The sequence below is a fragment of the Benincasa hispida genome, chromosome 12 (genome assembly GCF_009727055.1).
Source record: "Benincasa hispida cultivar B227 chromosome 12, ASM972705v1, whole genome shotgun sequence".
Classification (NCBI taxonomy): Eukaryota; Viridiplantae; Streptophyta; class Magnoliopsida; order Cucurbitales; family Cucurbitaceae; genus Benincasa; species Benincasa hispida.
This window is the reverse complement of record NC_052360.1, coordinates 51,436,975-51,463,783: the sequence shown is the minus strand read 5'-3', so window position 1 is coordinate 51,463,783 and position 26,809 is coordinate 51,436,975. Positions and strand designations below refer to the sequence as shown.

Below are 26,809 nucleotides of genomic sequence, written 5' to 3'. Positions count from 1 at the left end.
TTTAAAAAAATTTAGTAGTTATTTACCAAAGTCTTGATGCAACAACCATATTGTTACTCTATTTAATGATGGAAGACATCCTCTTGGAAATATTTCCTTCATAAACTCTGGACTTAGACAATGTTCATCATAATGCTCGTCTGGTATTGTTATGAACTAATGAAATAATCAAATTAAGACTTTGTTCATTAGCTTTGATTTTATCATATAAATATATAATAATATCATTTCTTTGTCAAAGTAACTATAATTAGATCAACGATAATTGACATATATTTCTTGTTAGAGGTTTTCAATTCTTCTTATGCTTAAAAAACCATTTTATTATTTAGAAATTAAAGCAAATTTTTGTAACCTGTAGAACAAAAAAACCATTTTCTGTTAATACTGATTCACAAGAACCAAAAAGCCTTCCATGAACTTGTAGCCAACAGCTTCTATCATCTCACTGGAATACAAAAAATAATTAAAATATATATATATAAGTAGTAGTTTCATATGTGATTATATCACAATTTTTACAACCTCTCTTTATATCTCGCATTTAAGTTCGACTAATTAAGACATATAATTTGTTGTCGAGGTCATAAAAAATTGAGAAAAAAACTCACCATGATATAATTCTATCATAATTCTTCATTTTTGACAATTGTCGATAGTCACAAAGAAGAAAATTGATATGATCCTGTAAAATTAGAAATGAGAAAGTTAATTAAGTGTTAGAAAGAACTACTTGGAGTGATAATGTGTTGGAAAAAAGAAAAGTTCTCCCCTATATCATAGAAACAAGGGAAAAAATAAAAATTTAAAAGAAATTTACAAAAATAAATAACACAAAATTTTATGAATGAAACAAATTTTATATATACTATATATCTATAAGGAAACCTCTAATTGTATTAGATAATAGTGCAGATAATTTATTGAAAAAAAATATTCTAGTATCAACTGTATATATATGAAAGCTAAAGTTATAAACTCAAAAAATTAGTTTATGAACTAATAAAAAATTTTAGAAAAGGTTGATTAATACTTGAAGACCAATATCTTTAACTTTCTTCTGTGTATATTTTAATTGTTGTTCAGACAAAGTAATGTCAGTATAATGACAACCAGTTTGTTTCACAATTTCAATAGCTAAGCTTCTCCAACCACATTCAATTTCTAAGACATGATGCTTCTTGTCAATTCTTGCCTAACATTAATTAAGATATATATAGAATATAGAATTAATAATGAAAATAAAACTAATTAAACTACGCATTAATTAATTATGCAATAATTAAAATTGGCACTTGGCAGTAGAATAAGACTCACCTTTTCAATAAGAAGTGGTAATTTTCTTAATTGTGCAATTTTGAGATCTTTGTCTTTCGTCTATTAACAAACACGAGGTAAGAAAACAAAACGAACATCCATTTGTAATTTTTTTTTGTTTATTGTTTCTTTCTTTATCTATCTTAATTTTCTTTCTTTCTTTTTTTTTAAAAAAAAAAATTAAAACATGTTCAATAATGATTTCTTTTATAAGTTTTTAAAACTAAATTTCGAAAAAAATTAGTTATATTTATTTCTAGGTTTTTAATATGTATTTTTTAAGTAAAAATATACGTCTATTTATGTTTTGAGAAAAACCTAGAAACATAAATGAGGAAGAAAATGAAGAAGCTTGATTTCATTGATACCAAAATTTCTTCACAAGTTTGGTAACATTTCTAAAAATTGAAAAATAAAAAATAAATATAAAGGAGTTCTAAAGAAACCATTCTAACCTTAAAAATAGCGTAGGAGTATATCATCGTATCATCCAAGAATAAGTAAAAAAGTTGTTGCTCTAAAACACAACAGAGAATCCAATGATATCAGTCAGTCAACAAAGATTAAAGAAAGATGGCACAAATTTGTTTTTCTTTTTCAATTATTCTAATATATTCAAATTTAACCAAAGTAAATTGCTCTCCTTTTGTACATTTACGTAGGTTTCTCATCTACTCTTGATAAACTATTCTCTTTTCTCATAAAGCTAAACAAAATTACCAAATTTAATTGAAAATTATCAAATACAAAACTAAGAATTTTGATCTTCAATTCTCTAGCATCAAAAGAATTGGTTGAAAATTGATGTATTTTTCCTAAGGGAATTTTAGTCTTTTCATATTTCTCTACTTAGGGTTTGTCTTATTCTATTTATTTGTTGGGTCTGTGATGCTTGTAGTGTATGGAAATTAATAATAATTCTTCTATCGTGATTTTTTCTTCCTGGTCTAGGATTTTCCACGTAAACCGTGCGTTCTTCTTCTTCTTTCTTTCTTTATTTCAATATGGTATTAGAGCATGTGACAAAACCTAGCCAATATAGAAGAAAATCAATCATCAACCCTAGCTGGTGATGGATCTATAGTAGAAACGATTAATACCATCGTTATACTGGCTGCCGTCGACAGGCATCTCCAAACAATCCTCAATCAGGTGCAAGCACAACCATCACAAGGAGGCCAGCAGCTGAACGAAGCCAATCCAGTTGTGCCGCAAGGGGTCCAATAGCCGATCGAAACCCATCCAGCCACATCCCTATCCATCGCTAGGGTCTTCGAGCCACGTCCGACGCTAAATAAACTGGGCCAACTCCAAGCCCGATCAAAGCCCCAGCCACGATCCGAGCCGGTCACGATCTTCCAACAGTCGGAGCTCCAGCCGCAATTCCAGTCGCAACCGACCCATCCAAGCTCATTGTCGTTCTAGTCGTTGTTTCAACCTTCAGCCGTCGACTATATGGGTGAAGCATCATCTTCTTTTTCCGATGGGCAGAAATTACCTATATCAGCTCCCTCTATTCCTTCTCAACCTGGGCTGACTGGTCATGGTGCTTTGGGATTAATGGGTCTACCTCCAGTTGGGGTCCAACAACAACTAGCTAGTCTTCAACAATAGATTGCTGCTTTTGGAGTTGTTGTTGGGACCGCCACAAATCTTCAAACAAATCCTGTTAACTCAAATTTTTTTTTCCAATCTTCCACTGTATTCAGAAAATTTGGTAATAACTTTCTCTAATTTACCTATTACAAATATTTTATCTAGATCTATAGGAAATTCTACGGGACAATTACAGGAGAGAAGATAAATGGCCAAAATTACTTCTCTTGGTCCTAGTCCATCAAAATGACCCTTGAGGAGCGACATAAGTTTGGATATCTAACTGGTGAGATACAGAGATCGAAACCTGGAAATCCTCAAGAGCGCGTCTATAAGGGAGAAGACTCCTTGCTCCGCTCTATGCTAGTTAACAACATGGAACCTCAGATAGGAAAACCCTTACTATATTCAGCAACTGTTCAGGATATTTGGGATGCAGTACAGAAACAGTATTCTAAAAAGCAAAAAATAAGTTCATGAGTACAAACAAGGGACCATGGATGTGACTTCTTATTTCAATAAACTATTTTTACTATGCCAAGAAATGGATTTGTGTCGTGAGTTTGTCTTGGATTGCTCATGTGGTGGGGTTCAATATTCAAAGATTGAGGAAGTTAATCGTGTTTATGACTTCCTTACTGAGTTGAGCTCCAAATTTGATGTTGTTCGTAGTTGAATACTGGGACCGAGACCGATACATTTCTCATGGAGGTGCATTTTAAGGTCCAATTAGAGGAAGATAGGTCAAGTGCTATGAACAGCTCTATGGTTACTGTTGTTGACTTTGCTGTGTTCGGTGTGAAGTTATTTAGACCTGATGATGACAAGAAGAATGGTAAATCTCCTCCAATATATGGATATTGAAAGAAACCGTGGCACACTAAGGATCAGTATTGGAAGCTACATGGTCGACCATCAAATGGAAAATGTCGCCCTCTAAATGACAAGTCAAAATATGGCCGAGCACTCATGAGTGAATCTACTGATGGTACGTCATAGTATCAGGTGACCAACTAGAATGACCCAGCTACTGTTGGGGTTGGTACGATCGTCCAATCAGGTACCTCTCAATCATTTAGTCTTCTTATTGAGGGAAAGAATCATGGATACTAGATTCTGGAGCAACAAATCACTTAATTGGCTCATCTAATCAATTTATCTCACATCTTCCGAGTGTTGGTAATGAGATGATATGGATTGCAGATGGGTCATTTGCTTCTATTGCAGGGAAGGGTCATCTTTCTCCCTTCCAAGGTTTGACCTTACAGAATGTGTTGCATGTTTCGCAAATATCCTACAACTTGTTGTCTGTCAGTAAAATAACTAGGGATTTAAATTGTCGGGTTGTTTTCTCATTAGATACTATTTTGTTTCAGGACTTGAGCTCAGGGACGACAATTAGCACTACCTGGCATGATAGGGGTCTCTATTTCCTTTCTGATGATGTTGTCTCTAGGAATTTCTCTAGGACTAGTATGTTATCTTCATTCTCAAGTTCTGAAAAGGATTATTTGTTATGACATTTTCGTCTTGGTCACCCAAACTTTCAATATATGAAGTATTTATTTCCTCATCTATTTCATAATGTGGATGTTTCTTCTTTGTCGTGTGATGTGTGTATATGTGCAAAACAGCACCGGGTAATCTTCCCTTCTTAGCCTTACAAAAATTCCCAACCATTTCATCTGGTCCATAGTGATGTCTGGGGTCCTTCCACATCACTACCTTATCCAAAAAGCGTTGGTTTGTAACTTTTATTGATGATCACATCTGTTTTACATAGGTATTTCTTCTCACTGAAAAGTCAGAAGTGGCGTCTATTTTCCAACAATTTTACACAACAGTAGAAACACAGTTTAAAACGAAGATTGTCATTCTTTGGAGTGACAATGACCAGAAGTTCGTTAATAACACCCTACACGAGTTCCTGACTTTGAAAGGTATTGTCCATCAAAATTTGTATGCTTATACTCCTCAACAAAATGGGGTGGCTGAACGGAGAAATCGTCACCTCATTGAAGTTGCCCAGTCCTTCATGATCCCTGCATTTCTTCCCTCGTATTTATGGGGAGATTTTGTTCTAACCATAACCTATCTTATTAATCGGATGCCCTTCTGTGTTCTCAAATTTCAGACACCTCTTGAATGTTTCAAAGAATCTTATCTATGCACGCATCTTATTTCTGACGTTCCTCTTCAGATGTTTGGATCCACTGCTTTTGTCCATAGTTATAGTCCTCACTGAACTAAATTTGCTCATCGCACTCGAAAATGTGTTTTTGTCGGGTATCCTTTTCATCAGTGGGGTTATAAGTGTTTTCGTCTGTTCTCAAGGAAGTACTTTGTCTCTATGGATGTAACATTCCTTAAAGACAAACCATTTTTTTCCGTTAGTTCTCTCCAGGGGGAGAATACTTGTGAAGAGACTAACTCGTCCATATATTCCTTTCCTACTGACTTCCTTCCTAAGCCTATCCTTGATACAAACAACACTGTTCTTCCTACTAAACAAGTGTCGTGGATAACATACTATAGGAAGAATCTTAGAAAGGAAATAGCACCCCTGTTGCTTCACTAGATACTATCCATGAATCGAAATTGGCATTAGCTCAGTTCTAAGATACTTCTGTTTCTAATAGTACTGATAAGTGTGTTGAGGGTGATGCAATTAAAAGTGATGAAATTGATAAGATTGCAAAGAATGCGCTCTTGAATGGTGAATTAGAAGAAGGGGTCTATACGAGTCCTCCCCTTAGATTTGAGACTCAATTTGATCGTCAAGTTTGTAAACTCAAAAAATCCCTAGAGCTTAGTTTGACAGTTTCACCACAATTTTTAAGTCCCAAGGTTTCATTCAGGAGCACTCTGGCCATACGTTATTTACAAAGAAGTCAACATCGGGGAAGATAGCTATTCTAATCGTGTACGTTGATGATATCGTTCTGTCAGGTGATGATGCCACTGCGATTACCAAACTCAAACAGAAAATGGCTGAGAATTTGAAATTTAAGATCTCGTGAGTTTAGGAATTTATTTTGGAATGGAGGTGGTGAGATCGAAAGAAGGAATATCTGTATCTCAACGAAAATACACCCTTGATTTGTTGAGGGAAATATGGATGACTGGATGTAAACCCGTTAATACCCCTATTGAAGTCAACACTAAGCTAGGAGATTCTGCCAACAGAGTCCCTGTTAACATAGAAAGGTACCAGTATCTGGTAGGAAAATTAATTTACTTATCTATACTAGACCAAATATATCCTATACTGTCAATATGGTTAGTCAGTTTATGCAGGCACCTTACAAGAAACATATGGAGGCTGTTGCTCGGATTCTGAGGTATTTGAAATCTACTCCAGGGAAAGGCCTAATGTTTAGAAAATATGACAAGAGATGCATTGCAGCTTACACTGACTCTGATTGGGTAGGATTTGTTACAGACAAAAAATCAACTTCAAGGTATTGTACTTTTGTGTGGGGAAATCTTGTTACTTGGCAAAGTAAAAAACAAGGTGTGGTTGCTAGAAGCAGTGCTGAAGCAGAATTTAGGGCTATGAGTCTGGGAATATGTGAAAATCTAAAACTCGTAGTTTGTAGAGTTAAACATTTTCTATTATCAATAAAGATGTTATTCAATATTTCTTCAATAAAGTTATTATTGAATTTATAAATTGCACTTGTAAAAACTAAATCCAATAAACTAAGATCCATGGCTATTATATGAATACTTGAACTTTATGTGGAGACATTAAGATGGATCGAGTTCGAGTAAATCACCAAAACGATCTATAGTATACGAATAAGGTTGGGTGTCTTATTCTGGTAACTCTATCGGACGCGGCCTACTCTGTAGTTGTTACAATTTGTTGTAAGATGCTACAAATGAAGTGATCCTGATTTGTTCATGTATTGACATGAGGAGTGGGGGCGTCCTATGCAATGAGTTTGCATAAGATCAAACTAAGAAATAAGTTACTCTTACATTATAACGTTGTTTACTATTTAAGACTGACTATTTCGCTTAGATGACCTAGGTAACTCGATCTTAATCTTAAGCTAACCATGCCTATTTATTCGGGATTGTCCTTTGATCCACATAAGTGAGAGTAGTCCAATATCACTGCTCAATAAGCCTCCCATTTTGGGGATAAGATCGGATAGATAGTAAATTGATAATAGATGGAACTCAATAAAGATAGTAAATTTATTTTTTGAACTTTTGTTTTTAAAAATTTCCAGAAATATCTATCAACATCGACATTTTATCGATATTTTCAACAATATTTTTGTAAAATTAAAACCTCAATATATCTACTCATGTGTTTATGATAGTGAAATCAAATTTTAAAAATTTTTAAAAGCAAACTTTATTTGGTTATGAGTTAGACATCTTAAGCCCAACAATTTAGAAATTATATATGAGTTTCATGTGTTTGAAATATAAAGACCATCTCTTAAACAAATTTATTTTAATTACAATAACAATTTTTCCAAATAACTCCTCTCTTCTATTTTTTAAAGTTATTATTATCACTAGATTATCTTTTTTTAATTCTCTTCTTTCTTATATGTTTAAAATAAAGTATCATCATATTATATTAATTCCTCTCTTTGGATTGAAAAACTATTATTCATTTTTTTTTTTATTGTGCTCTGCACACGATACCTCTTACATGACAATGATAATATTTTTGTTAATTTAATTTAATATATTTTTTTAATTTTAAATAAAAATTATAACTCAAATTTTAGGTTTTTTTTTTTTTGTTAATTCAAAACTTTAGGAATTAAAAATGAAATTTGGTGATATATAGATATATATATGGTTCAGTAATTGATTTTAAGTTAGTATATTATAGTTAAAAAAATAACATTTTGAAATTAATTAAAGTAAAAAAGTCTATGAAATTTTTATTTTAAAATATAGTAAACTTAAAACATTAGATTATAAATGAAACAAAATTACATTGGAGTCAAATCTCGATTTTAAAATTCAAAACAACAAATTAATTGAAATTGAGTTGAATTTGAATTACAACACACTCAACCAAATTAATAATAAAATTTATTTAATTTTAAATTTAGTCCTTTAACAAGTTTTTAATCTACAAATTAAACTTATTCAAAGGCAAAAGAAATATATGTATGAATATTCAATTTAATATTAGTACATACAAATTATGTATATATTTCTTTTTTCTTTTTTAGTGATGATAAATTTGAAACTAATATAAAATCTACACGGATTAAATACAAGAACATATTTCCTTAACTCAAGGTTCATAGTGTATAAATCTACATTTTATTTTTATCCTTCCTAACTTTCATTCCAAATACTATTACTTAAAACCAGAATTTCAAGTCTTTGTTCATACACAGTTTTCTTAAAATTATAATATTATATATTCAATCTTGAGTCAGAGGTTCGGTTTTCTCATCCAATATATAGTAAATAACAATTTTTTGATAATTTACCACTCGTAAGAGACTAAATTAAAAATATTTATATATATATATTTCAAAATGGTAGAGATTGAGTTTGAAACAAATACAATTACATAAACAATTATAGTTTGGTCCAAACCTTTTTTTAACTTAATCATAATATTCGGGGTAAAATTTATATCACTGTTTGGTATTGGTAATTCTTATAAAAGTTCAAATTTAGGAAGTAAAATGTATGATTTTTATTTCCTTACAAAGTAATAAATTGCAAATGAAAAAGAGAACCTTACACCTTAAAATTCTTTATTAAAAATCAAATTCAATTTGCTGAAGGAATTCCTTGATATGGATCGCTGAAATGTTGGCAATATTTCCAGGCCCTTGAAAATACGTCATCTGTCAAAAGGAAAGAAGGGAATGTTTAAGGTTGGATTAGACAATCTATTTAAGATTTAATTTAAGTTCAGTAGATTAATTAATTTTAAAGATATTCGATACTTTAAAAGGCCACTAAGACACCAAATTAAAAATTCAGAAAAATGAGATTAAACTTATGAATTTAACCTAATAAATATTTTTTCCCTATTTTTTTTTAATTTATAAATTACATTCACGAAGATAATAATTGAGATTTTGATATTTTTATCTCTTCATTAAACCGAGGACCATATATATTAACTTGATAAATCTCATAGTGTGTGAATTAATAACCAGCGGAAACAATAATCAAATAGTATAATCAATGCGTATGAAAACTTCATCAATCCGAGCTCGAGTATCTTGCTGAAACATAAAATTTTCATTGCAATGCATTTATAGCAAGCATATGTTTAATAGCTTTCTTCCAAAATGTGACATGAAACAAATGATAAAGATTCTTTACCTCTTATTATTTATGAATTCTTTCTCCAACACCTCAATGTTTGATAGTAAATGAATTCCAATATTCTCTAAATGTTCCACACTACAAATAAGAAAAGTAATTCATTTAATTAGTTCTTTTTTAAACAAGAAGGGAAAAAAGTAAATTAAAATTACCATAAAGAAATCTTAAAAAGATTTAGTGGAGTTTATTAACCAAAAGTCCTTTTGATGCTGCAAACCATGGCGCGTTGTTACTCTATTTAATGATGGAAGGCATCCACCTGGAAATATTTCCTTCATAAAATCAGGACTTAGACGATGTTCGTCATAACGTTGATCCGGTATTGATATGAACTAATGAAATAATCAAATTAAGAATTATTAGTTAACTTTGCATTTATTGTGTAAATACAATAATAAAATTTTCTTTTTTTATCAAAGTAAATATAGTTAATTCGACGGTAATTGACATACACTTCTTATTATTTATTGTTTTTTTTAAAAAAAAAAAAAACTATTTTTTTCTTATATAGGAAATAAATAAATTTTTGTAACCTGCAGAACAAAAAGACCATTTTCTGCTAACATGATTCACAAGAACAAAAAAAAATCTTCATGAACTCGTGGCCAACAGCTTTCTATCATCTCACTGGAATACAAAAATAATAATAATTATTTATATAAAATTAGTACGTTCATATGCGATTATATCACAATTTTCTCCAATTTCTCAAGTTGTCGAGCTCATTAAGAAAAATTGAGGAAAAAATATACCATGATATAATCCTATCATATTTCTTCATTTTCGATAATTGTCGATAGTCACAAAGAAGAAAATTGATCTGATCCTGCAAAATTAAACCAGAAATGAAGCATGGAAAGAACTAATTGAAGTGATATATGTTTCTTTTTTAAAAAAAATAAAATAAATAAACTTCTCCTTCTTTGTAATAATAAGCTAAAAAAATAATTGAAAAAATAAAACAAATTCACAAAGAAAAAAATACCAGAAAAGACATGAACTACCTAAAGAAAATTCATTGGATGGAATTTTCTTCAATCATACGAAATTCTCTTTTCAATCTCAATTACGAAATAATAAAATAATAAAAAGAAACTCTCTGAACGTCGTACCACTAACATAAATTAGAGTTAATACATAAATTTTAGGAAACGGTTGATTAATACCTGAAGGTCAATATCTTTTACTTTCTTCTGTGCATATTCTAATTGTTGTTCAGACAAAGTAATGCCAGTATAATGACAACCAGTTTGCTTCACAATTTCAATAGCTAAGCTTCCCCAACCGCATCCAATTTCTAGAACATGATGCTTCTTGTCAATTCTTGCCTAACATTAATTAAGATATATATAGAAATATAGAATTAAATAATGAAATAAAACTAATTAAACTGCTCATTAATAAATTATGCAAATAATTAAAATTGGCAGTAGAATAGAACTCACCTTTTCAATAAGAAGAGATATTTTTCTCAACTGTGCAACTTTGAGATCTTCGTCTTTTGTCTATTAACAAAAACGAGATAAGAAAACAAAACGAACACCCCATTTTGTAACTTTTTTATTCTTGTTTCTTGTTTCTTTTCTTTATCTATCTTAAATTTTTTTTCAATAACCTTTTTCTTTTTTTTAGTTTTAAAATTAATTATTGAAAAAAATTAGTTATATTTATTTCTAGGTATGTAATATAATTTTTAAAGTAAAAAATGATAAAATGAGAAGCTTGATTTCATTGATACAAAAATTATCTTCACAAGTTTGAAAACATTTATAAAAATTGAAAAAAAAAAAAAGTTATCAAATTGTTCTAAAGAATCTTAGTTGAGAACTTAGTTGAGATGTTTTGATACACCTTCGGATCCCACTTTTCTTGAGTACCTTGTTAAAAAAGAAATTTTCTAAAAAAAATATATATTCTCACCTAAAAATAGCGCACGAGTATGTCATTGTTTCATCCAAGAATAAAGAAAAAAGTTGGTTGCTCTAAAAACACAACAAAGAATCCAATGATATCTATTAGCCAACAAAGATTAAAGAAAGAAATGACACAAAATTTAAACAAATGAGCTTGAATAATTGTTTTTCTTTTTCAAATATTCTAATATATTCAAATTAACCAAAATAATTGCTCTCATTTGTACATTTAAGTAGGTTTCTCACCTAGTAGTCTTGATAAACTATTCTCTTTTCTCATAAAGCTAAACAAAAATTACCAAATTTAATTGAAAATTATCAAATACAAAACTAAAGAATTTTGACCTTCAATTCCCTAGCATGAAATGGACTAATTATTAAATAATTGGCCATAAGATTAGGTTTAATTTAATAACTCATATATCTTATAAATCAAGTCTCTCATCTTTTCAATTGTGATCCTCAATTTCAAGATAATATTCTTTCGGGTCACTATTTAATACAACAAATTGAGGTTATAGGTCAAATTCATAGACGAAAAGAAAAAATCCATCCCTAAGTTTTGAGAGAACGCACTCTAAAAAAACAAAGGTTCTATTCAAATAGATTATAAAAAATTCTCTTAATAATCCTAAATGATAATTAACTAGTTAATTGTGACATACTAACTAAACACATTAATTAATCTACATTAACACTGAACAAATATTAAACTCGAACATACTAATTATCCTATTATTCTCCTCGTCACTATTTCTTGATTTAGATTTTTTTTTTTACTAAATACCCATTTGGGTTTATGCCTTTGGTAATGTATTAAATAAATTTGGAGTCTTATCTCAAAAACAATTGACTATAAGAAGTGTATTTCATATATCTTATAAAGGTTACGAAGTTTCTTAATTTTCTAACGTATAGTCAACATTTATATTGTCTCATTTCTTTTAAAAAGAGAATGAAGAATAAAAAAAAAAAGAAGTAAATATTAATACCAAGTCATAATGACGAGATATATTGGTACGAGCCTGTGTAGGAGTGTTGTTCCTTAAAGCATGTTGTAATGAAGACTTTGCAAAAGCAAAACTGGCTGTAAATAATGGAGGCGTCCACCATCCCCTAAAAAACAATATTAAATGATATATATTTGATTTTTTTAAAATATATGAAAATGAATCAAAATATTTATAAATATAGTAAAATTTTATTGTCTATCGCAATCTACCATAGATGTACTGTGATATTTTACTATTATTTATAAATATTTTCAACAGTTTTATCATTTAAATAATTCTTTTATATATTTACCGAAAAATAAATAAAATTAAAATATAAATTAACAAGTTGATACACATATATACCTTTTCCTCCTTGATTTTGCAAGGGAAGAATTTGTATCTCTGCTGGCAATGAGAATCTACCAAAAAAAAAAAAAAGTATGAAACAAATTCTACCCAAAATATTTTATTAAAGATGGATTAAAATAAACTAAGCTCACCATAAAAAGATTGAGAACATCTTCATCTTTATCCACAACAGAAAAATCTCTATTAATATATGCATCAGCAAGACCCAAATCAGCTCGTGTCATAATCTGTTATTATATTTTTTTATTGATGATCGTTAAATAACACCATAAATTTATGTCATTAGAAAAATGTAAACAAATTTGAAAAGTACCTAAAACTCCATTTTATTGCCCAAAAAATAGAACCTTGACAATTCCAAATGTGTAAAATTGTAGTAAAAACACATTAGAAATTACATACCTTCCAATAAAATTGAGGAGTATGAACTTTTAAAGAGACCTTTAGATCAATAAATTTTTTACTTCTTCCCTCAAAGTTGAACACAGTGCCCCCTTCCTCCATTAAACTGTTGTTTAAAAACCAAGCAACTATGTGTATCAGCTTCTTTCCTTTTTATAAGAGGAATAAGATAGTCTTTTTTTTTTTTTTTTTTTTTTTTTTTTTTTTGCATTATTGACTTGAGAATGAAACTGAATTAGGAGAAATTGTTGAGTCATTGGAGTGTGTTGAATCAAACAAAAATTTAGAACTGGAAATTTTTGCCAATAGTTTTTTCTATCCTAGAGCTAAAATCAAAATTTGAGACACTATATTATAACAAATTTGTTAACTATAATAATTCTCTTTGTATATTTGATATAAGTTAAAGCATGTTTGATAATCATTTAGGTCTGATTTGATTAATTATTTGGTTTTTAAATTTTTTGTCTTTAAATGTTAAGTTTATAAATAAAACTTCCATTTATAAAGTACTTTTATATTTTGTTATCCGCTTCCTATTGACGTTTTCTAAAAAACCAAGTAAAGTTTTAAAAACTAAAGAAAGTAGTTTTCAAAATTATGCATTTATTTTCAGAATTTGACTAGTAATTCAAGTGTCTTTAACTATGATAAAAACATATGCTTGAAAAATTAGTAAGAAGCAAGCAATAAAAACATATGCTTGAAAATTATGCTTTTGTTTTCATAATTTGACTAGTGATTCAAGTGTCTTTAACTATGGTAAAACATATGCTTGAAAAATTAGTAAGAAGCAAGCAATAATTTGTTCTTTTTAAACAAAAGTAAACAGTAAAGTTGTTGTCAAATGGGGCCTATTTTTTATTTAGAAAAATCAAATTTATAAACATTACTTTCATCTATTTATATATTTGTGTTTTTCATGCACTTTTTAAGAGTTGTTTTCATAAAATGTTTAGCTAGAAAAGATTAAAATCATGGTAGGGAAATCATCATAAATAAATGAATGAATAAACTACAATGTTAAAAAACCAAAAACTAAGATTTTGTTTTAAAAACTTGTGTTTGTTTTCTTTCCATTACCTTATCATATTGGTTAATACATTTCTTTAGAAAAATATAATATTAAATTCTTATTCAAATTTCTAAATCAATAAAAAAAAATTTAAAACTATTTTTTTTTCAATTTTTTGGTTTTGATTTTTGAAAAAAAATTATAGGAACAAATGAATAACGCAAAGTAAAGAAACTTATAGATGAGAATAGGATTTATGAGCTTAAATTTTAAAAATAAAATACCAAATATTTATTGCCTAACCTAAATAGAGTATAATATGAACTTACGTTAATGATCCAGCAGATATATATTGTCTAAAAAATCTAGTGACAAGAAGACGTGCAGTTCTTTCCACCAAAGAAGGAACCATGTGTTTGGGGTTGCTCAAAAGATTAAAACTTTTTCCCAATACATTATGAGCTGCCATAATACCAGCCTGCAGATATTATTTATATGTTAGTTTACATTTTAATTAATTAGAATCATTTTTTTTATTTGTTTTGGTCTTTAAAAATTAAGCCTATTTTCTTTTCGTTTCTTACAATAATTTGCATCTTTCTTAAGTACAATGATTCAATTCTTAGCCAAATTTCAAAAACAAAGATAACTTTTTAAAAGTTACTTTTTTAATTTTCAAATTTTAACTTGATTTTTTAAACCATTGATAAAAAGAAGATAACAAAAAAAGAAATTTAGAGGTGAAAGTAGTGTCAATAAGATTGATTTTAAAAAACAAAAAGAAAAAAAGAAAATGGTTACAAAACGGAACTATAGTTTTTAAAAACTTCTTTTTATTTTTAGAATTTGATTAAGAATTCAATTATTGTACTTAAGAAAGATGCTTGCCATTATAAGAAATTGATAGAAAATAAGCAAATTTTCCAAAATCAAAAATAAAAAATAAAATGATTACCAAACAGAATCTAAATTATTGAAATTTAGAAAAAACACATAAACAAAATATTGACTGTTGACCTTTCTCATCTAATCTATAGTTTATTACGTAAGCTTAGAAAAAATTAAAATAGAGTAGTATTTAGTTGCCTTTAATCCATCTTCGTGGAAGCCATAACCTGAACAAAAAACCAACATAACATGTCAAAACTATACTTTATGAAATACAACACAAAATAGAACATATAGAAATCATATTTTAGATTAAAAATATGTCATGTAGCTAATATAATTAAAGTTAATTGTTGAGGGAAAAAATGATGTAACATGAAAACTTAGATAATTAGTATAATTTAGATCATATCTGTTTAGTTGTTAGTTTTAATTTTAATTAGTGTTTTATTAGTATTTTTGGATTTTAATAGTTATTCATGTTTCATTGAATCATATTTGAAATAGAACAAATACTGTTAGAGAATATTCTCTCAAATTTTTTTTGGATGAATTTATCTTATTTGACAAATTTTAATTTGTCTAACCTCAAATCATATATATTTATATAATACAAGTGTACCATACATGAATCAATAGAGAGAAAAATTATTAAAAAATGAACATGATGATACGTTGGGAAAAACATTAATTTTGACTCACAAACTTGTTAGGTTATTTCAATTTTGACACTAAATTTCAATTTTATCAAATCGGGTACTAAACTTAAATAAGTGTCGCAATTGCTACTCTCCGATTATGTTTTTGCTAATTTTTATATTAATTTTTTATATATATTTTTTATATTAATTTTAACCCTAAGAAAAAGTTTAAGAATATTCCAAAATTCATTAATTTTATTAAAATGAAGTCTAACCCAAAAGTAATTTTTTACCTATTCACAAATTAATCATTGAATAACAGTATCAAAATTCATAAATTTTAACAACCTATTTAACTCTAATATTGTTTTCTCTTAAATTTTATCAGTTTCATATCTACATATATATGTTTTAAATTCATGGAAAGCAAAAGAGAGACTTTTTTTCTAATAATATTTGGAGCAATAGTTTATTAGAGAGTCAAAGTTGCAACCCTTCTTAAAATTTAAGATTAAGATAGGCTTGCCTTTTGTACTAAAACGAAATTAGGGGAAAATACTGTTTAAGTCCCCGAGTTATAAACAATATGTGTGTTTGGTCCTTGAGTTTTCAAAACATATCTTTTTAATCCTTGAGTTTTTTAGAATAGGTTCATTTGGTCTCTAAGTTTTTGAAATATACCTTCCTAGTCCCTAAATTTTTAAAAATAGGTTTAAAAAGTCCTTGCATGAATTTATTATTATTATTTTAAATTAAAAATTATTTTTTTAAAGATTACATCTTCACTCTAAAATTATTCTTTAAACATATTGTTATAATTCAAAATTTCATATAATTATATAAAGAGAAAATAAAAAATAATTCAGGGATCTTTTAAACTTATTCTTAAAAACTTGGGGACTAAAAAGGTACATTTTGAAAACTAAGGGACTAAATGCACATATTCTAAAAAATCAAAGACTAAAAATGTATGTTTTAAAAAACTAGGAGTATTATTCTTCATTTTCATTTAACTTTTTTTTATAGGTAATAATATAAGTTAGGGTTGTTTTCAAATAAAGGAAAATAAACCAACTTATTTATAAGTGTAGTAAAATGTCACTATCTATCAATTATAGACTTTGATAGACATTTACATCTATTAGTTTTTAATAGATGTCTATCACGATCTATCGCCTACTGATAGATGTCTATCGCATGTCTATCACAATCTATCACTGATAGACAGTAACATTTTGTTATGTTTGAAAATATTTTGAGTAATTTTACTATTTAAAATAGTTACCCAATATAAATTAGTTTATAACATGGTTGTATAGTTCCGTTGCATTATGTTCTTTATTCACAAAATTTATTTGTTTTGAAGAAAATAAAAAAGTGAGAGTTATTAGAGGCAATGAATGAATGACCTTGATATGCTCCACAAAACCAAATTCTTCTATATCCTTGAATGGTATGAAGCTGATTTAAAGCCTTCAAAGCTGCAACTGATGGGACTGGATGCCCAGTTGACCACTTCAACCGTACATCTTTTGGCTCTTCCTCTGGATTTAAAGTTACAAAAAATGGAGGATCCCTTTCACCAACATTCTGCATTTTCACAATCCAAACCAACCACTTTTTTCATCTTAAATAATGTCCTATCTCTCCTTATAATATTAAATTTATCATTATCCATCAACTTAAACTTTTGAATTAATTGTCCAAAACAAGAGTTCTTGAGTTCGAATTCTTTTTAAAGACATTCTATCTATAAATCTTAATTTCTCTCCGATTTTGTTTATAAATTAATGTTGAAATTGATGCAATAAGTATTTCATATATAGTGGAATAATAGAGCTACTAACCTGGATTATATTGAGCCAGTATGTCAAACACACTTTATTGTTTGTACTTCCAAGAAAGTTCCACGCACCCCATACTGTTGGATTTAGGGGCATGAATTTTTTGTCATGATGAAGATAAATATCACTGCCAATATTAAAAAATGATTATGAGATCAAGTATAATTTAATTATTAAAGATATTAGTAAAATTTCCCCCATCAACTATTTGAATTCTCACTCAATAAAATTTACAGAGCTAATTACAAATATAGCAATCAAGTTCAAAATATTAGCAGATATAAAAAAAAAAAAAATTTTGACATTTTAAGGGAATGAGACAAAAAAAAATATTAGGGAATACTAATGAGATTCTAAAAAATGCCCTTTTTGAATGAGAAAAAAAATTTCCCTTTTTTTAAAAAAAAAAATAATTTTTTTGGGCTTCTTGTTTTTGGATGTGAAGTCAACGTGAAAAAAAACTTAAATGAGCCATGATTAACTGCACTAATCCCATGCACCACTTGCTTTTACACACCCATCAATAAATAAATAAATAAATAATTCATTTGCACATTATGTCCTCGTTTATTAAATATAATAAAATAGAAATTTTCAAAAATAGAAAAATAAGGAAAATTATTTAAATAAAATAGTAAAATTTTAATCTTCTTTGATAGAAGTCTATCAGTGTCTGACTATCTTTTTTTTTTCTATTTCTGTAAATAGTTTGATACTTTTTTTTCTATATGTGAAAATTTATCATGAAAAATATTTATCAAATTTTCTTCACTTATTTTCTCTATAAAAAATTTAATGAGGAATTGTAAAATTGATTTTTTAATTCTCTTTCAGGTTATGCAATCAAAAAAAAAAAAAAAAGAATATTTTCTTTTAAAATAAAAAGGTAATAGTATCTGCACATTATTTTGGACCCTCAGAGTACATGTATGTATGTATTAGCAAATATTTAAATTTAGAATGAGACAAGAAATTAAGGTACCTATAAACATAGTGAAAAGCCCCAAGTACTTGCACTTCTTCATATGTTGCTTCATTTCCTAACATTCTTAAAGTATCAGGAGAATGTGTTGCTATAACACAAGCATCATAATTTTCTTCAAATCCATTTTCACATCTTACAATGCACCCTGATAAATTGTAATGTATACCAAACATTAAGAAATCAATGTTATAATTATTTTTTATGGCTAAATTATAAGAAATACTTTCGACTTTGTTATTTGTTTAAAAATACTCTTTCACTTTCAAATATTGCAATATTGCTTTTCAACTTTCATAAATGTTTTAAAACTACCTTTGAAAATAAAAATCGAGACTTAGAACATATGTGTAGCAATGATCGAAGACGATGTGGTGATTCAAATTTTCGTTATCGTTTCCGGTCACTATCACACCATTTCATATCTCATTTTTCATCCAAAATTCTAAAAAAATTATACTCCAAAGGTATTTTTGGAACATTTAAGAAAGTTCTACGATAATATTTTGAAAGTATTGAGATATTTTTTAAACAAATAGCACGAAAAAGAAAAAAAAAAAGTTTAAACCATCTTCCATGATCTAATTCAACTATACTAGCCTTCATCGGTTGTTGAGATAGAACAAACTTTTTGAGAAGTACTTATTCGACATCCTTGACTCATCAATACTTCTTGAACCTGTTTAATTTTATCAAAACAACTTCATACGAAAACTTTAATGAACTAAAATTGTAAACCCTCTAATCATATAAACTCTTTAATTCATCACAAATACTAAAACATCTAAATTGATTCAATTTCAACCTTAATTAAGATTTAGGTTTAGAGACAAATTTGATCTCCCTTTTATCATGTTCAGAATCGCGCTTAAATTGAATCAATTCAGAGGTTTTAAAGCATGTCTGGAAGTAATTTTGACATTGTGTTTAAATCACTTTTATCATGTCTAGAATTACACTCAAATGTTCTTTTAAACATTAAAAAGCAATGTAACGTTTGGATTTTTATACTTTTATATATTATTTCAATACTGTTATAAATGTTGTATTGGCAATATTTGTTTAAAACGGGTAGATGTTATTCAGGTTGGGTCTGCATCTATCATATCTAATGAAGGTTTGTTTCTTGAAATGTTGATTTTGTGAAAAAAATTTTCTGTGGAAAATTTTGTTTGTAGTCCTTTTGCAGATTTCTTACCTGGCATGTGCATGTCTGGTATCGAATCTAGAGTTGCTCTTTTGCCTTTCTACTGTGAATATTTAAAGGAATTACTTTTGGAGTTTTAGGTTGGCCTTTTTTATAAGAATATATTGATTGTCATTGTCTTGTGCGTGTTTTGTCACAAGTGTTGTGTCAATCTTTGAAGAGACGAAGATCATGTCGTTGTAAGGTTGGAGATTTACTCAAAATTATATTGTATTCATTATTAAACTTCTTGAGAAGGGATTCTCAAGCTTAGGGGAAGCCTAAGTTATTCAAATGGAGTGCTTCATTTGAAAGGGGAAGAAAAAGTTCAAGTGAGGGGGAGTCTCACGACTTGGAGCTTAAGTTTTGTTGAGAGAGAGTCTCAATCTTAGGGGGAGTGTATGTAGTTCTTCACTGATATTAATACTGAGGAGGAGCCTAAGTCACGAAGAGGTGAGTCTCAGATCTAGGGAGAGCTTAGTTGAATGGCTGAGTGATTAAGCTCTACGGGGGTCACTGTAATCATGTTGTAGTTATAAATAAGTATTACGTTGTAATTACTTTTCATTTATATTAGTGAAGATATCTTTCCTAGGCACTCTACCCCTAGACGTAGGTGGTGTTCACCAAACTGGATTCCTAATCTCTGATGTTTTGTTTATTGTTTATTTTGTCTAATGTTCTGTGGAATGTTGTAACATTGTTTTTAACAATTTCTAACGTACCGTAGGTATCCTCTGTTTAATTTCATATACCATAAAAAGACATGCTCAAAAGTAATTTTAATAGTAATTGTGTTGAGTAGCATTTTTAGGGATAATAACAGAGTGCATAACAACATTTTAAAAAAATTACAAATATAGCAAAGTCTATATGTAATAATAGACTTCTTTCGCTAATAGATTCTTACCAACGATATGGTCTATCACTGATAGACTCCTACTAGGAATATGGTCTATACTGATAGACTATTTAAATTTTGTCATATTTATAAGTTTTTACATTATGTTATATCTGCTAATATTTTGATCTAATTACTATATTTATAACTATTTCTAATTTTAAACATCACAGAAGTGATTTTAACTATTTTAAAATTATTCTCAAACATGATATACTAAGTGTATTTGTGAAGTAAGATCAACTCTCACATAGGATAAAAAAAATTGTTAATTCAATTTGATCAGAAGGTTTATATAGTAAACAAAACTTGTACCACCTTCTTAATGTAAGAATGTGAACGCCCCTTAACAGTAAGCCATTGTGGAGAGTTGAATAACTGCAAATTCGATGAACTAAGGAAATTGCATGTCAAATCATATAATATGTTCTCCAATATGAGGAGACATTATAACACAAATAAATTAGGAAAAATACTTTTTGCAACTACAATTTGGATTTAATTTCTATTTAATCTCAAAATTTTAAAATATTACACATCTAGTCCTTATACTTTAAAACGTTACAATTTTACCGTTGAAGTTTTAGATTTTGTTTCAATTTATTCTAGGTTTCAAAATTTATATTTTTACTAAATACATTCTCTTTTTTTTTTTTTATCAATATCTATTAACTAAATTAAAGAATTAAATTCATTAAAATTAATTTAGTTTCATTATTTTATTCAACACAATTAAAATAAATTTTAAATTTCACTTAACAATTATTTTAAAGGTAAATATTTAGTAAAAAAATCAAGATTAAAATGATAAATCTTGAAATATAGAAACCAAAATTGAAATGAAATTCAAAATTTAAAAGCTAAAAGTGTAACTTTTGAAATTTAAGAACTAAATTCAAATTAATTCAAAATTGGAAATTATAATTATAAAATTTTGAAATTTAAGTTTTTTTTTTTCAATAAATTAAATGATTAAAAAACCTGAAGTGCGTAATGATTTCGACAAAGGGAGAAAACCAAGAAAGCTGAAAAGTTGAGAACTTGTTCTGAAGGACAGGACCAAATTGAACAACACATTGGAACCTACACAAAGAAATATTATTGTTAAAATATACACTAGAAAAGAGTAAAAGACATATTTTATCTTTCATATGTTTGGCTAAATTATTTTTTTTTTTAAAAAAAAGCTAAATTATAGCAAAAATAGTTTGTTTCAATTATATTACAAACTTATATATTTCATTTTGACTTTAGAAGTTTGATGTTTTTTCTTTTCAAAACAATCTTAGAAGATTTTTACTGTTAAAAAATTCATAGACGAAAAAATTTGTGTCTATTGTTTATATAAACAAGTCTAGACATATATATTTACCTAAAAAAAATTCTAAACATATACATAGAAAAAAATAAAGATGCATACATGTTGTCGTCTTCTTCCTTTCAACTCTAAATTTTTAACTTTTTGTTCTTTTCTTGATGGTTCTTTTTCCACTAATCCTAAATCCAAACTTTATTTTTGGTGTATTTTTAGATTTGTTTTCTTAAACACAACACATAAGCATACACAAGCATTTCCGTAAATGTATATATAATGCCAAAAGACTTCGAGAGTTGTTTTGAAAAGAAAAAAAAAAAATCAAACTTAAATGTTAAAATGAAACTTTTCAAAGTTCGGATGTATAATTGAAACCAACTTCATAAATAGTTAAGAGCTATTTTTTAATATTTAACCTTATAAAAGAGAAATCCTAGATGTTGCGATTTTTATATAAAAAAAAGTTCTATTCTTTTGAAAGTTGTAATATTACTCTTCACTTAAACTTTTCAAAACTATTCTTGATGTAAAAATTTGTTAGAAGAAAACTAAATGAAAATTATGATCTTCACAATATCTTCAATCCTATTTTTTGTTTAACATTCTAATAGACTTTTATGAAAGGTTAGTGATGTGTAATATTAATTACAGTTAGAGATATTTTTTAATCAAATAATTTTTTAGGTGTGAAAAAGAGTTAAAAGAAATTCTTACGAGATAAGCCTTTTGAAATAATTGGGAATAGCCCCTTGACTTGATAAATGTTCCCAATGTTTCATCCCGATCAATATCTGGATTATTTTTCATAACTTCAAGATAACTGCTTATACATATTGCCATTATAGTATATGATTCGTTAGTTTAAAATATAATTTGTGTGTGGAGGGCTATAATAATAGTTAATAATACTTAACTTGATAACATCATCTTTAAATTTTATTATCTCCCTAATCATTAGCCAGAAATATGGATTTAGAATATTCTTCTTTTGAGCGAAAACACTTGAAAGGCCATTTCGACTACCCCATTCACAACCTTGTCCTTTGTCTAAACTAACTGAGAAGGACATGCTTGATGTTTCCATTTCAACACCCAACTCATCAAAAAACTCCATCAAATTTGGATACGTTACCTGCATGATCATACAAGGAAACTATATAATAAACAATGCAATACAATTTACTCCACTACAACAAAATGTTGAAGTATAAAGTATAAACTCATTAGAATCATACAATATAATTATAGTTGTCATGAGAGATTAGATATAGGATAAATAATTAGAAGTTTAGTCCTCAACTTTCTAGTTTGTGTGAAGTAGGTGATCTCTAAATTTTAAAAGTGAACTTGTGTATAAATTGGTTATCGTTGAACTTTAAAAAGTGTCTAATAGATTCTTAGACTTTTGATTTTGTATTACTAATTAAGTCATTTAAGCTTTTAATGTTATGTCTAATAAATAGAGGTTAATTGGAAAGGTAAGGAGGTTTTTAAAAGAAATTAGAAGAAAGGGGTAGTTTGAAAAAAAAAATTTAGTATTGAAATGACGTAATATTATTTTTTTAAAAAAATACATTTTTATCCATAAATTTTTTCAAAATTTTTATATTTTTAGTCGTTCAATTTTGATCTCTAAGTTTTATAATGTGATGGTTTTACTCTTAAGATTTCAATTTTACTTCAATTTAGTCTTTAAGTTTCAATATTTACCCTTTTAATTTTGATTTTTTTAACTAAATATTCATTTTCAATCTAACATAAATGTCAATAAATTAATTTTAAAATAACTAATTTCAATGGTGATGGAAAATATAACTTGAAATTAATTATTCTAAATGAATTGATAGGCATTAGTACTAAAAATGGAAAATGAGTGAAAATTGAAGTTAAGATTCTGAACTATAATTTCCATAAGAATTATCAAGATTTTAGATTAGATACTCCAAGTCCAAGGTCATCTTATTGGTATAAACATGTACTTTTTATAGTTAACAATTTATAATTTTTTTTTGTATGCAAATATTTCATGTCGTTTAATTTTGTAATTAATCACCAATAATTGATATTATTTTGTAATTATTTTCCATTTTTTTTATAAATTTCTGCTCTCACATCGACATTTACACAAATATTTACAATGTTGTTTTACTTTATAGAAATTATGATCACTAGGTTTCAAGATTCACACTTTTAACTTCAATTTTTCATTTGAAATAAATATAATATAATTATTTTGAAGTTATATTTTTCATCACTATTGAAATTAATTTTAAAATTTAACTTCATATAAAATTATTTTAAATTAATTTATTGACATTTATGTTAAAAACTGAAAATGAATATTAGTGACGAGATTAAAAGTGTAAATATTGAAACGTAAATACTAAATTGAAACAAAATTGAAATCTTAAGGTAAAATTGTACATTATAAAACTTAGAGATCAAAATTAAATGACTAAAAATATAAATATTTTTTTAAAAAATTTATGAATAAAATTGTATTTTTTAAAAAAATAATATTATGTAAAAAAAAACGAGTAAGAGACGCACTCCACAGAAGACAAAAAATCAACCCCATTTTCCTAATTTTTTCTAAACTACCCATTTCTTCTAATTTCTTTTAAAAACTTCCTTACCTTTCCAATTAACCCATTAAATAATTATTTTTGTATATTCACTCAATTAAAAGAAATGTTAAATTATAGAAAATACCAACTTTATACTTTGTGTCAAAAACATTTTTGAACTTTCAAAAGTTTTAAGAATACTCAAACTTTCAAAATAGTTCAGACCACTGTTATTACTTTTGGATGGAAACTGTAGTGTTTAGTGTCAAATATATGCCTGAACTTTCAAAAGTTTAAAAAATATCTTTAAATTAAAAAAAATAAAAAAACACTCTCAATATTAGTATATGAACTAAAACTATTAATATCATCATACTTCTTTATTCCCCCTCTTTTTTTTCTCCCTTCTCTTCTTCAACGGCGTCTTACTTTTTTTTTATTTTTACTATTTGACATTTGTTTATCTCTAATAATAATAATAAATAAATAAATAAACAAACAAAATTGTCCATTTCAGTTAAGAGGTATGTGAACTAAACAATAAGAAAAAGAATAATGAAAACATCCAGAGATTTTAAGGCAAATATCTTAACGAAGTTATACATTGGGTATGGGTTAATAATCAAATACATTTTTTTATTTGTTTATTTACCGTTCTAGTATGTTTTAAAAGGAGATTTTGATTTTGGAATTTTATGAGATCTTGTGGAATTTTATGTTTTAATTCATAGTGTTTTTGTTTTTATTTTGTTTTTTACAATTTGAATATCAATACTTGATAGCCTATATATGATTAACAATGCTACATTGGAATTAAATGGTTTACAAATAAAAAAACTCGTTTTTCCAAAGAAAACTTATTCTTTTTTCTTCCTTTAGCAAAAAAAAAAAAAAAGAAAGAAAGAAAGAAAGAAAGAAAGAAAGAAAGAAGTATTCACTCCTTTTTTTATTTTTCTATTTTTTTTTTAACGATGTGTTGAGTGAATGAATTGAACCTCTAATCTCGAAGTCAATAGTACAAATATTATAATAGTTGAATTATGCTTATGTTAATATATAATCGTTGTTAATTAATAAATCGTATTAGACATAGATTTGAAAAACAATCTTTAAATTTCGTTCAAGTATGAAATGATATTGAGATTATTCCAATTCATAGCAAATAACTTGTTTGTTGTTTAAAAATAGAAAGGGAGAGAAGAAAATACTCGATTAAAGACCATGAAGCCAAGATCCAAATCAAAGCCATCAAAGTTAACAGTTTTGGAATGGCCACCTAAATAATCTTCTTTCTCAAACAATACAACCTCAACTCCAGCTTTAGCTAGAACATAAGCCGAAACTAGACCCGATCCCAGCCCCGACCACTGCCACCTTCATCTTCCTCTCTGAACTTTCCAAGAAGTTCAATTCAATTCAGTACAGATGAAGAAGCACAAGGAGAGAGATCGACCATTCAAATAATAATAACAAAATGAAAGCTTTGTTCTTAAGCTATATATTTATGGTGCCTAAACTTTTATCATTCAAAAAACAAAATATAATGGTCAATTTTGAAGATAGTTTTTTTCTTTGTCTATTTGGTTTTTAATTTTCAAAGTTTTGTAACCAATTTTTCTGATATTTTAAATCTGTGTCTAATAAATTCCTTTTATTATTTAATTTTTTAAAATTTAATTGAATATGTTTTGATATACATTTGAACTTTATGTGATCGGAATATTAAATTTTAATTTTGTGTTTAATTGATCTATGAATGGTTTTAAAAAAATCAAAATTTAGAGATTAAAATTATAATTTTGAAAATTTACTAAAAAGTCACAAATTTAAAAGATAAGTAATAATTCTTTTAAAAAGAAGCATGTCTACTTTTTTTTTTTTTTTTTTTTTTTTTTTTTTTTTTTTTTTTTTTTTTTTTTTTTTTTTTAGAGTTAATGGTAGCAAATGGCCATAAATATTCTGTCAATATTTTTCAATGAGTCATCTCCCTGTCAGAAAATTATTGAAACTCATAAATAAATTGAACGCCAAAATTTTGATCTTCTTTTAGGCTCCTTTGGTTGAAACTCTCCTATATATTTTACTAATAATTGATACTGGAAAATAAGATATCGGGATATAAAAGAAAAAAGAAATTGCTACGAACCAAATCCCTTATATAAATAAAAAAATTATTTCATATATAAAACTTTAATTAATTATTTTATTATAATCAACCCGAACATAATTCAAGTGGGTTAACTTAAAGCATCTGTCGTATTTTTCAACAAAAGATAAAAGGTTTCATGAATCACCTCAAATGAAAAAAAAAAAAAGAAATAAATCAAGTTATTCAAATATTTTTAAAATAAAATGACTATGGTTTAATTTCTTTCATTTAGCTTATACATTTGAAATATATTTACGAGAATATTATAAAAATTAAATATTAAAAATTCTATTTATCATGAAAAATCAAATAAATAAAATAAAATGTTTAAATATAATATTGTTTTCAAGTATAGAAAAATGAACTAACTTATTTACAAATATAACAAAATATCAT

The 26,809-nt window shown here is 27.2% G+C and overlaps 1 protein-coding gene across 1 annotated transcript; it reads right to left on the bottom strand.

Moving 5' to 3' along the window:
- Nucleotides 1-381: 381 nt before the first annotated feature.
- LOC120067539 lies at nt 382-25,644 on the bottom strand. Its single transcript, XM_039019089.1, is given in 20 exon segments — nt 382-448; nt 9,999-10,072; nt 10,413-10,574; nt 10,692-10,751; nt 12,152-12,275; nt 12,518-12,573; nt 12,655-12,750; nt 12,926-13,031; nt 14,270-14,418; nt 15,027-15,055; nt 16,879-17,059; nt 17,317-17,440; nt 18,296-18,443; nt 18,896-18,974; nt 20,701-20,760; nt 21,364-21,465; nt 22,412-22,517; nt 22,612-22,829; nt 25,473-25,617; nt 25,619-25,644. Coding segments are annotated over 20 exon segments (2,112 nt in total).
- Nucleotides 25,645-26,809: the final 1,165 nt, after the last annotated feature.